This window comes from Suncus etruscus, chromosome 12, assembly GCF_024139225.1.
Source record: "Suncus etruscus isolate mSunEtr1 chromosome 12, mSunEtr1.pri.cur, whole genome shotgun sequence".
NCBI lineage: Eukaryota > Metazoa > Chordata > Mammalia > Eulipotyphla > Soricidae > Suncus > Suncus etruscus.
This window is the reverse complement of record NC_064859.1, coordinates 94,434,381-94,447,887: the sequence shown is the minus strand read 5'-3', so window position 1 is coordinate 94,447,887 and position 13,507 is coordinate 94,434,381. Positions and strand designations below refer to the sequence as shown.

The window sequence follows — 13,507 nt, the reverse complement described above, 5'->3', positions numbered from 1 at the left end:
ATCAGGGGTGTGTGTTTGTGTGTGTGTGTGTGTGTGTGTGTGTGTGTGTGAGTTGGGGGCTCAACTACATGCCCCCATATCCAGCCCATGAGCTGACAAACAGAACCTGCAAGCTGGGAGGAGAAAAGGCTGGTGGCTGGGTTTGGAGAATGTCTGAAGCCCTAGAGAGCCTTGAGCAGGACTTAGCAGAACCTGGAAGTAATTAGGGAGCCCATCCAGGTGGGGCAGGCAGTAAATGCATCCAGAGACTCACGGCCAGTCACTGTGGAATCAGGAAGCAGCCGAGGCTGATCCAGCTTCTGCTTCTGCTTTGACCAGCCAGGAGCAAGGGGTGGATCTTCTGCCTCAAGGGAGCTGGGAAGCCTCAAAAGCATCTTGGGGCTAGTGTCCCCACCATCCTAGTTCCAGGCCCCTACCCCACCCAGTGTCCCTCATCCCTGGAGTCAGGAAGGGGCCCCACACCTTTTGTCACTGGTGACTCAGGAGCTGTCTGGGCCCCACACATCTTATTCTGAACCCCACATGCTCTCGCAATTTCGCACATCAGGAAGGAGAAGCTATTCCCAGATGCCTCGTGGCCTTGGTCTGGAATAAGGTTGTCACTTCCCGCACCCTCCCCGAGTGCAGAGAACTGGTGCCCAGCTGTGGGAACTGCTTTGCTGATCTGCCCACTTTGGTATAGACCTGGTCGCAGTTGCCAGGGTAGAAACCGGGTCCTGCTCTGAGACCCCTAAGGAGAAACAGACAAGTTGAGAAAGCACCCATTGGGGGGCTGGTCATATAGTGCCACACAGAACATCTATCTACACAGTAGCTACACACAGCACCCACAAACCCTACCCACATATTGTCCACACAATGCCCTGCATCTCAGAAAAGTGTAGCTGAGGCCCTGGGCTCTGACACAAGTGAAGACCGATTTGCTTGTCTTCACATCCTGTTGCTGGGTACAGGTGGATACCCCAGTATATCTCCAGAAGGTCCCACTAGTTCTTTTTTAGTTTATTTTTTGTTGTTGTTTTTTGGGGGGCCATACCCAGTGATGCTCAGGGGTTACTCCTGGTTATATGCTCAGAAATCGCTCCTGATTTGGGGAACCATATGGGATGCCGGGGACTGAATCACAGTCCATCCCAGGTCAGTTGCATGCAAGGTAAATGCCCTACTGCTTCACCATCACTCTGGCCCTACTAGTTCTTACAGAGCTCACAGGTGAGCCAGGGAAATGTTCCTACTATAGGAGGCCAACAGACAAGGTTCTCCTCCCCACTTTCCCAGAACATGGAAAACATCTCTCTCTGCCCTTTTTTTTTTTGGGGGGGGTGGGGCTCAGGAATTACTCTTGGCTATCTGCTCAGAAATAGCTCCTGGCAGGCCTGGGGGACCATATGGGATGCAGGGATTCGAACCAACCACCTTAGGTTCGGGGTTGGCTGCTTGCAAAGCAAACGCCACTGTGCTATCTCTCCGGCCCTTCTCTCTGCCTTTTTTAAATAGAACTTTTATCATTTTACTGATCACAAAAGTGCTCTATGTTCATTGTAAAACATTAAGAAGCACAGCAAAGAAGGAAGGAATGGGCCAAAGAGATAGCACAGCGGTAGAACATTTGCCTTGCATGCAGCCAACCCGGAAAGGACCAGGTTTGATTCCCATCATTCCATATAGACCCCCAGCCTGCCAGAGACTATTTCTGAGTGCAGAGCCAGGAGTAGCCCCAGAGTGCTGCTGAGTATGGCCTCCAAACCAGTAAATAAATAAATAAACAAACAAAGAAATAAAGTTGTTTTTTTTAAAGAAGAGGAAGGGGCCAGCGAGGTGGCGCTAGAGGTAAGGTGTCTGCCTTGCAAGTGCTAGCCAAGGTTCGATCCCCCTCCCCCCCCCCCCGAGTCCCATATGGTCCCCCCAAGCCAGGGGCAATTTCTGAGCGCTTAGCCAGGAGTAATCCCTGAGCATCAAACGGGTGTGGCCCGAAAAACCAAAAAAAAAAAAAAAAAAAAAGAAGAGGAAAATTGAAATCACTCACAATCTTAACCCCCAAAGATAACCCCTGGTGCCATGTTGATATAGTTCCTTCCAGATTGCTAGATGTCAATTTCAGTGGCACAAAAAATAAAGGTTTTTACATATATAGTATCAGAGCACATAAAAATTCAGCGATCTTCTTTGATATTGTAGCTTTCCCTATCAACATAAATGTGTTTTTCATGGCTGTATACCTGAAGTTAATTTTATTCTTGTAGTCTTATTGGTTGTCTATTGTTTTGTTATAAAAAGGAATGATTTCTTTTGTAAAAATTCTAGGGATGAGAGAAAAGACCAAACATTTTTTTAAATGCTATAATTTCATCAGCCAAGCATCCCACAGTTAGTATCTTTATCGAAACAGTCCCATTTTCTTGCTGTGATTCTACAAAGGCGGGCCTTTAGATCCATTGCCGGTGTTTCTAGCTTCAATGGGGTGTCCCACAAGTAGCAGGCATGGGGTGCTGCTTCCTTGAAGTAGTTCAATCTTAGATACCTTCTACCTGGCCAGAATTCCAGCGTTTCTTGTGTCTCGATAATTGCAAGTGTCTGCCAGCATCTTTTCTTTCTTGTTATCACAAATCTGCATCTGGCCTGCTTCTTGCTGTGTTGGTTGATTTTTCATTAGGCTATTTATAGCTAGGAAGTTGGTGTTTATTTTTTTCCAGGTGAACTAGAAGATGGTGTACAGAAACACTGGGTTTGGTAGGGAATCAATATTCTCAAAGTGAACGAGAGCGTGTTGGAGAAAGGAACTCTCGAAATTGCGAGTTCACCCCTGAATCTCAGTCCTGGGATCTCTTACTCTCCATCTAGAGCTTTGGTGTCCCTGACTATAATTCCAGTCCTGGCCATGCAGACTGTGGGGTGCCTCTAGTGAAGAGACGATCTCAAAACTACATTCTCTCTCCATAAGTTTTCTATTTCAGCATCATTTGGGGGTGAGGGTGTCTCACCCAGTGGTGCTCAGGGATTACTCCTGGCTCTGTGCTCCTGGCAGAGAGCATTTGCTCTCTCATTTGCTCCTGGCAGGCAAAGAGGACCATATAGGATGTCGAGATTTGAACCACCATCCGTCCTCGATCGGGCTGTGTGCAAGGCAAATGCCCTACTGCTGTGCTATCTCTCCGGCTCAGCATCATTGTTTTAAAAAGGACACACACACACACACACACACACACACACACACACACACACACATCTTTCCTGCTACCCAGTTCAATTTCTTATTTGTTCTGAGAAATTCTGTTCTCAGTTTTGTGTGCAAAGCTAGAAGCCAGGATCCTTCTAGAAATCTCAAGTTCTTGCCCTCAAAAAGCATTGCTTCCATCTGGGGGAGAGCATTCCTTGCTTAAATGGCCGTCACTTAGTGACACTGGGTCTCTTTTGCCCCATCTCAGCCCAAAAGGCTCTGCTGTCCCTTTTTTCATGAGTTCAAGAAATTGTTGTGAAGTTGCCACGAGGTAAACAGAGCAGACATGGAGCATATTCTAGACATAAAATCACAGTAATTACCTCTAGAGGAGGGAAGGGCCAGGAGAGAAATAATAGCATCAGGCCTGGCCACAATGCCGGGCCTGCTTTACATACAGAACGTTAATTAATAAAATGACAAACACTGAGCACATAATTGGAAAGTCTCGGAGGCCCTGCTGAGTGGGAGGGAGAAGAACACTTGTGTGGGGCCGGCCAGAGCCAGAAGACATCGGCGCTGCTGGCGTGGCCTGGATCTTCTTCGCTCACGTGTCTCGGCTGCTGTCTGCATGTAAAGGAGAATATTAGCCAAGCTGCCATTTATAAACTATCTCTATCACGATGTGTCTGGTGGGATCCAGAATAAACAAGTATTAATTTCCCATATTTCCATTACGTGCAGGCGGAGACACACAGGCTATTATCTGGCAGGGACTAGAGTTTATAAATGGTTTCAAATCTGCTATTCTGCTCTCTCTCCTTGGTTCTCCTGTTAGGAAGACATTTTTGGAATAAGATCTTACCAAAAACTTCATTCTGATGCCAAAAGTTTAGGATAGGGCCCGAGATCTTTCATTTCTGATCTCTTTGCTTTCTTGGGCTCCATACTTGGTAGTGCTCAGGCGTTACTTCTAGTTCTGCATGCACTGGGTGCACAGGACAGTATGGAATGCCAGGGATCTAATCTGGGTCAGCTACATGCAAGGCAATTTTTTTTTGCACATTTCCCACTGTACTATCACTCTGGCCTTGAAACAACTTTGCCAGAGCAGCAAAGATAGGACAGGTATAAAGGTACTTACATGTGACTATAACAATGACTGTGGTTGAACTTCTATCTCCTATGGTCAATCCTCTCATCACTTCCAGGCATAGTTCCAGAGCACAGGGCCAGGTATGGCCCCTAAGCACCACCTTGTGTGACCCCCAACTAAATCAATTTTACAATGCACCCCCAAAGAGATGGATATATAATTTGTCTATTGTACAACAGGGTTAGCGGAAAGGGGAGAATGTAGTATGGAACTCGGGGCTTCAGCATTGGAGTTAAATGAACAAGGGGACTCATTTGACCAAGCAGAGCCTCAGCATTTGCATGAGCTTAAAGGCCATGGGAGAGGCATGTTCCTGGGTGACCTGAGTCAACACTAGGGCACAAATCTGGGACAGCTTTTGAACGTGATAGTCAATGAGCAAATCACTTCATCGTCATAGAGGTCATTCACATACAATCTCTTATTCTCCCTTCCTTCCTCCTCCTTCTCCTCCTCCTTTACTTTCTCCTTTCTTCTTCTGTTTATTTTGGGCTACACCCAGCATTTATCAGAGTTTACTCCTGGTGCTGTGTTCAGAGGTCACTCTTAGAGATCACAGTCTTTGAGAACCATACTGGGTGCCTTGGATCAAACCTGAGTCAGTTGTGTGTAAGTCAAATGTATTACCAGCTGTACCAGTCTTCCATCCCTGAATCCCATCTTCTTAAAGTCTGCTTCCCAAGTGTGTTTTTATCTATGTTGGGTTCTTGAACCTTGACTGTCATTAACATAGGGATCTACCTGAAATGTCTTCAAAGGGAGAGTCTGTGACTCCCAGGACCAAAGGAAAATGGAAGAGTTGTAGATGGGGGTTGGTGTGTACCCAAGCCTCCAGTCTTCTCTGAGTATTCTGTACACTTAGATATAGCAACTTAATAAGGGAAATTCAGAAGAATGAACATCAATCTGCAGTTTTGTTTTGGAAGAGAGAAATTGGGCCCTAACAGGTGTGTTCAAACTTGGCCCTGAGCAGCAACTTCTGGGGGTATTCAGGAAACTAACTGGCTGGTGCAGGAAGTTCTATTTTTTTGTATATGTAAAATCTTTATTTTATTATATATAAATCTTTATTTAAACACATTGATTACAAGCATCATTGTAGTTGGGTTTCAGTCATAAACAGAACACCCCCCTTCACCAGTGCAACATTCACACCACCAATGCCCCCCCTCCTTTCTTCCCAACCTCTGCCTGTATTCGAGACAGGCATTCTACTGCTCTCACTCATTAAGATTGTCATGATAGTTGTTAGTGTAGTTATTTCCCTAACTGCATGCGCCACTCTTTGTGGTGAGCTTCATATTGTGAGAGGAAGTTCTTCTAATGAAGAAACTAGTACGAAGCTTGCCCTGTGGGTCTGTGTGAAGCTTTCTGATCCATTGGGCAACATCAGGGCATTCCTGCATCTACTCAGTCTGGGAGGTTCTCAACCATCAGTGTTATTCTTGGCCATTTATCCTAGGGGTTATTTGGCAGTGTCCTCCCTCCTGTAGAGAAAATTAATAGCTCCCCTTCCTGTGCACCCGGTGACTGTGGGCACATGAAATCACTTTTCAGTTATTAGGGTGGTCTCTCCCTTAAAGTGCAACAGGAAAGTGGACCCCTCACTGAGAAGGCCAGGCCACTTTCTGCCCTAAGTAGACTCATCTTCCCAGTGGCCTCCACCTGGACTGCATTTTCGAATCATCTGGTGAGATTCGGAAGCCTCTGATGGCCAGGACCTTCCCACGGCCAATTAAATCAGAATATCTGGAGCAGAGCTCAAATGGGGGAGTCGGGAGGGCTCCCCAGGTGGGCATCATCTGCACAAGCCAGTTCAAAATGTGCAAAGGGTTTAACCATTTCACTCCTAGTCTGTGTGTGCTGCCATGTTATTCATCTTTAGAGAGTCCACCTTTGAAGGCAGGCAGGGGAGGTATAGTTTTCATCGTCGGTAGGTACAGAAAAAATCGAGGCTCATGGGGGATCTGAGGCTTCAAGGCTTACACGTTCATTTTTTCCTATTTTGGTGCACAGAGTCCAAGTTATTCCATTGTTCACAGGCAAAAATACAAGGATAACTTGACAAATCATGGAGAATAAAAGAATTCCAGTGGCTTCTGGGACAAGACGATGGGATAAGTCATGGAGCACAGAGGCTGAGGTTCTGTGCCTCTAATCTCATGTTTCTTGGCAGATTTTGTATGTGGGGAGTATGGCTCGAAATGTTGCCCCCTTAGTATGTTCGCACAGAACACTGATGATACAGGCCTGAAGACCCCTATTTGGAACAGCAATAAGTTGGCTGACTCTCAGAGCAGGGTCTGAATCCCCTCAGAAGATTTACAAGTGGGAAGTAGCTTGGGAAAGCCTAGACTAGGGGTCCTCAAACTTTTTAAACAGGGGGCCAGTTTACTGTCCTTCAGACTGTTGGAGGGCCAGATTATAGTAAAAACAAAAATTATGAACAAATTTCTATGCACACTGCATATATCTTATTTAGAAGTGAAGAAACAAAATGGGAATAAATACAATATGTGGCCCACGGGCCGTAGTTTGAAGACCCCTGGCCTAGACTCTCTGGATGATTAGTCTCCTGAGGAAGAACATCTGCCATGTTCATCTCATAATTATGGCCACACTTTTACCATAGAGTCATGAATACGTCACGCTTCCTGACGTTTCACCAAAGACAGTTCAGTATTAGATGATTTTGAAGCAATACCAGCCCAGCTTTTTGAAAGCTTCACATAATGGCCAGATCCCACTTTGGGGCAAGAATATTTGGCATAAAATGGATAACAATTATGCAATGAAAGACACCTGGATCTATCACCTTCCCAGACTCTATGAATGAAGTCGTGTGGGTGGCCAGCAGAGCACCTGGCCTCTCCCTCAGTGCCAGCTGGCAATCTGACTTCTTTCTTCATCTATTTCTAGAACTAGAGCACTGAAAACCAGACAATGCATGTTTTGGCTTGAGTGGTGACTGTTGACACATGTTTTGATGTTAAAATATAGCTGATAAGATTAGAAAAATGATACCAAATGAAAAATCACCTTCTTTATTAAGTTGAGATACTAAATTATGAAATATCAAAATTAGGGATTGTATTCTTGGCATGATGGAACCCTAAATTCAATCTCTAGAACTGCAGGGTTCTTCCAGTACTGCTGGGAAGAGGACCTCCAAACATATCTAGGTATCACCTTTCCACCCTGAAAATAATAAAATTAAACAACAAATATTCATCCAATGTTTAAAAGGTTCACTTGTTTAGATCATGGCGGCAGGTGAATGCCTTGATAGAAATTGGTAGGGAATGAAAAAGTAGGGCGAGTTACATTTGACAGTAATAAATGGGCAAGTGCAGCAGAGATAGATGGCATGAAAGTAGATTGAAAGAGCGGAGGAAAAGTGCCTCAGGAGTCTGTGTGAGAACAGGTTATAAAGGACATGAGTGTCACTCTGCTAGAGTCATGGAGAAGAAATAAGGTGGCTTGAAAGAGTTTACAACGAGAACAGGCATCAGGAAATCGAAGTCACTTCCAGTTCCTCTAGATGTTTATTTCTGAGCAGAGGCACAAAAATAAAGAGGTTGCAAGTCAGAGGAGCTGGAAAAATCAAATAAAGGATATGAACCAGGAGGACTGGAAGCTGATTTTATTTGTAGACAGAGGAGCTTGTGGAAAGAGAGATGCTGAAAGCACGGGTGTCCAGAGGAGCAGTCCCTGAGTGAGGGTGAGGGGGAAGTGAGGAGGGAGACTAGTCACCAGAGGGAGTTGGCAGACACAGTAGTTTGATGTAGGAAAGAAATAAAAACACAGGCCATAGAGGTCATACAGAAGACAAGAGGCTTGCTTTCTTTGCATGTATCTAACATGAGTTTGATCCCCAGCACCCTGTGTGGCCCCCTCAATTCCCATCAGGAATGATTCCTGAGTACAGAGCCAGGCGTAGGATCTGAGTAAGACCTCTGGATGTAGCACAGAAACCAAACCCAAAAATAAAAACTAATTGCTCTGAGACCAGAAAGGAGGAAAGTAGAGGGTATTTCTGGAGAATGAGGAAGAGGAGGAAGTAGAGAAAGAAGAAGAAAGGCTGAAAGAGATTGTACTTTTGGTGGACAGCCTCATTATCAATGAAGTAGAAATTAAAAAAAAAAAAAAAGGATCAGGACTTAGGGACCTGAAGGCAACAGCATCAATGTTGAAAGAGGTTTGACTCTCTTGTTGTGTTATGTGAGCTCAGAAATCAACAGTGAATGAATCGGCATTCAGCCATCCAGAGCATTGAGGTGCAACAAGTACGTTTCATCGAAATCCAGATCAACAAGAGTCTGTAGTCAGGGACCAAAACAGAGAGCATGTGAGAGGCACCTCACACACACACACACACACACACACACACACACACACACACACACACACACACACACCTAACACACTGGGCTGAGATCCAAGACTCAGTAGCAACGGGCAATATCCAAATGTTCAGGGAGGACATCTAGATAGGGCAATCAAACAATGAACAGCCATGATGAAGTGAGATGTGAACTCATGCTGGGAGGTTCCACTGAAGACAATTTAGGGAGGAAGAAACACTGAATAGAAGGAGGAGGAGGAGGAGGAAGAGGAGGAGGAGGAGGAGGAAAATATGCAAGTGAATGGACCAGGAAGATAAGGCAAGGTAGTACATATGCTTGACCAGCAGAAGGTCTGGACTTCATCCCAGAACCACCTGGTCCAGAAAATGCCAAGGTGGCCTCTTTAATATATACCCCCCTCTGGATCTGGGAGAGGTATGTCTAGTTCTGGATCTCATAGGTAGTACAAATTGCTCCTCTCCCCAGCCAGTGGAAGCCTTGGAAGCAGAGGGCTTGTGGCCAGCTTTAAGACCACCTGATGTCAAGTATGAGCTCCAAGGCTGAGAGAGGGGTTGGTTTACAGAGAAGCGAGTCTTTAAACAATGATCCAGAGACGAGACAAGTGCCTTTACTGATTAAAAATTTCAGCACACCTGAGAGTCTATGTTTCCCTCCTTTTCAACAATGACATTTATTTTTATTATTATAGGATCTGAGCAAGGATGTTTGGGGCAATGACATGCAAGAGTTGTTCTAAGTTTTCAATTTTGTTTATGGGTTGTGTCTAGAAAACATATGATCTCTGATCAACACAAAGACCAGAGACCTATTGTGTAGTGCACAAACCCTGGGCATAATTGTCTGTAAATGTTCCTAGAAATGTCAGCTACCATTCCCTGTCACGTCTCTATGGAACAGGGCTGTGGACACCTTTCAGTAAGAACACAATAAAAATGCAGTGCTGCAGCTTCTTTTTCAGCAAAGTGGCACCACACTATCATTCTGAAAGAGAGCCAGGTGGAAAACTCTGGATAACAGATTCATGTTTCCCCTTTGCCTGCCAATTGCCACGGAGAGAGAGAGAGAGAGAGAGAGAGAGAGAGAGAGAGAGAGAGAGAGAGAGACTCCAGTTGTCCAGTTAGCTCTGTGTTTCATGGTACCCTTCAGATAACATGAATAGGCTCTTTAGTATGTTCATTTCATATTTCTTTGATATCTTTGTTTGGAGGCTAAAACTAGTGGTGCTCAGAACTTACTCCCAGTTCTATGATCAGGAAGCATTCCTAGTAGTGCTTGGGGGACCATATATAGTGCCAGAGATCTAACCAGGGTCTGCCATGAGTAAGACAAGTGACTTAACCCATGTTTCATCTCTCCCGTGATTCTCCCTGTTTTGTTGATAGCATCTAGGAGCCAAGGTCTTGTGATATTTAGGAGAATGCCTTCAACCTCTACAATGATTCATTTTTTTTCCATTGCCCAGGACCAAAAAATATAGGCCAACGTCATTTTGCACAACACTAAGCAAGATATAGCTGTGGTCATCCTACTCTCATCATTGAGCAGATCTGGGCTGACTACAACAAAATTCTGCCAGCTTGAGTGGGGAGTTCCAGGAAGGGAACCCACAGCCACCTTTCAACATCATGTCTTTCTGACTTCTGTCCCCTGCAGCTCCGAATGTCCTGGCTCATCCGTGGAGTCTTGCGAGGAAATGTATCCTTGGTGCTAGTGGAGAACAAAACCGGGAAGGAACAAAGCCGAACAGTCTGGCATGTGGCCACCAATGAAGGCTTGAGCCTATGGCAGTGGACGGTGCTGCCACTGCTGGATGTGGCTGACAGGTAGGTTCCTACCCTCCCATCATCCCCTTCTCCTCCATCTGCCAAAGTGCAGAAAAGAACCAGGTCTTCCTTCCCCCAGTAGTTACATCAAGTAAGGCACATATAGACACACTCATGCACTCATACATGATCAGACAGACATGTACACGTCCACTTCCGGTAGAATCACAGTTTAGTCTGTGACATTTGGGGAGTTTCAGTGCTCATATACATGTTCTTCTTCATCTCCGACCTGCATCTGCCTTGAGAGGAAAGAAAGAAAACTGAGCACAATTGACCCAACTCCCATGTCATCATCAGACTACCTAGGCATTATATTGCATTTCTCTCACTTAATAGAATTCACTTACCTGTCCCATCTAATATTTCATTTAGTAACAGCTAAGCCTGTGACATGGTAAGTCAGGCCTTACCATCTTGCCCCAACAAGGAGAGAAACCGAGAACCTAGCTGACTAAACACCAGCAAGTTGACACCAGTGAGAGGACTGGCACCAGGTCCCACCTACCCCTAGACCCCCAGACTGTTTCTCTATTGAGTCAAATATCCTTGTATAGCAGGTTGATGACAAATTCCACAGTACACCAGTTTCTACCAGGTTCCTCTTTGCATCCTATCACTAATGACCCCTGTGTCCTTCAACTTCTCGGGGCTTCTGTTTCTCCATCCTTAAACCTAGAGAGAGCGGAGTTAGCATACCCTCCATTTACTGCAGCTCTGAACTTAGTTGCCAAGCTCAGCTGCCACCTCTCTCCTCAAGATGGCACCAGACTGCCACCTGCAGGTATCCAGGAGCATTGCTCGGCTCCAGCAACTCAGGAGACACTAGAAAGTGAGTGTGGGTCATTCCGGGTCCTCAATGAGGTGCTAATTTGCACTAGCCCCATGGGGAAGGGGAGGCTTCAGAGGTCACTTCTATCAAGGGAGCCAGCCAGCCGGGGAGTGGATATGCAGACAAAGCCATCTTTCTGGGGTCGCACCAATGATTCAGAGCAGTCTTTGTTTTAGTTTCCTCCAACACAGAATGGCAAGCATAAAACTGGGTTTCAGATCCTGCCCTCACTTCCCCCAAATTTCACAGCTCTTGGCTGCTGGCTAGAGTGCATAGCTCATGCTGTGCCAAAGGAAGAAGCCACTATCCTCGTTCTGAGTCCCGGCTTTCCACTTCTTCAGATGTCTGTGGGTTAAAGATCAAAGCCTTGAACAAGCCCCCTGCTCAGTGACCCTCCGGGAAAATGGATCCTATTAAAGTAAATGTATGGCAATGGGGACTCTCCCTTCCCTAGAAACTGCCCTTTGTCCTGTGTGATTGTGGGGTCTTGGACAAGGGGGTGGAGAACAGGAAGGTGAGGTCAGAGTCCTTTCTCCTGGGAGATGCTAAGTTAATTCAGATGAATCAAAGGGATTTTTTTTTTCAGCCAATCTCTTGCCTGGTAACTGTGAGGACATAAATGAAAGTAAGATGTTGACTCTGTTTGTTCACCTCCCCTCGAGTTGCACTGGAAGGAGACTTTGTTCTCTGTGCCCCCCATCCCTGTTTACCAGACTGAGGTGCTCCATATTGACATAAAGACCAGACTATCCAGGGGGACTCAGCCAGGGGCTGGCTCGGTTTGATGATGCCTTGTGACCTACCGCGTGTGCAGTGATAAACCCACAGTGCCTCACCCCCTTAATAGGAGCCACTGACAAGTTCTAACAGACAAACAGCCCCCACCACGTTAGGAAGGAGAGAAGAGGTCTCCAAGCCCAGGAGGAAAAGTGGCTTTCACATACTTACGACCCACTAGACTACTAAGGAGACAGGCCCTTCAGATCAAAAAAGTGCTGAGGGGAAAGCACTTTGGCTGTAGTCTAAAAACTGGCTCAGTAACTTAAAATTTTCAGGTATCTGCCACTGTCTGAACTGCACTAAGCCCCAACATTTCCTCTGTAGAAAGACCTTAATAATTGGATAATTTCACGGTGTCCTTATTAGCCAAAATAAAATGATTCTTGGGTCTGTAGATAGTAGATACTAAAGAATTTTACTTTCTACAACTTCTACCCTCATTCCTCAGCTATGTTGCTTCAGATAGTTTGACTAAATAGCACAACTCATAGCAACTGACCTTCCAAATCAAGCCATTTTCTATAAAACAGGGATAATAGAGTCTCCTCCTTAGGCTTGGGGAAGTTAGGTGCTTGGTGAATTTGTCTGGACCCCAATAAATGCTTAGCCATTAATGAGTCTTACTAGAATTATAATAGAGTGTAATATCATATGAGAGAATAATAGAATAACTCTCCCTCACTCACTGACTATCTCAGAGAGATTGTGATGGCCAACTGAACAATAGTAACCAATCATCCAGTCCTAACAGGGCATAAGTGTTCATATGAATTTGTTGTAATTGATGCTCTGTAGAGTTATGGTAAGTTGCTAGTGGATGGGGGTGGGGGTGAGAGGTATATTCTTCCCTCTTTTTCCCAGGGAAGATGAGCTACAGCTGTCCAAATTACCTGAAAATTTAAAGAGCTGGAGGAAGGGAGAGGAAGTAAAAACTGATGACAAGCTGAAATGAAGCATAAAATATATGAGACAAATAAATGCCAACTCCCATCCTCTCATCCCCTATGTAGGAATTAACATCTTGAACCTTGCACCAACCACCGCCTATGATCATGAAATGCACTTAGTCAGGTCTTGGCTTCAGCTATTCAGCACCTGCCTCATGAACAATTTCCTAGACTCAGTCCTCAGAGAGGCAGGAGCTTTTAGTTTTTAATTATTATCATTCTTATTAATTGCTTTATTTAAGCACTGTGGTTACAAAATTGTTCATCGTTGGGTTTCAGTCATACAATGTACACCAGCCTTTGCCAGTACACCTTTCCCACCACCCATGTCTCCTGTTTCCCTTTCAACCTTCAAACCCCCTAGTCTGTCTTTAGGGTAGGCAATTTGCTTCTGTCTCAGTCACTTTCTTGCTCTCTCTCCCTCTCCTTTTTGACACTGTAGTTT

General features: G+C 45.3%; 1 protein-coding gene across 1 annotated transcript in view; it reads left to right on the top strand.

The window, feature by feature from the left end:
• Nucleotides 1-13,507, top strand: part of ALK (ALK receptor tyrosine kinase) — a 713,821-nt gene that overhangs the window by 614,801 nt on the left and 85,513 nt on the right. The window contains exon 9 of the mRNA XM_049784231.1: nt 10,334-10,503. Within this exon, the coding sequence (XP_049640188.1) occupies nt 10,334-10,503 (170 nt within the window). The remainder of the gene's footprint in view (nt 1-10,333; nt 10,504-13,507) is intronic.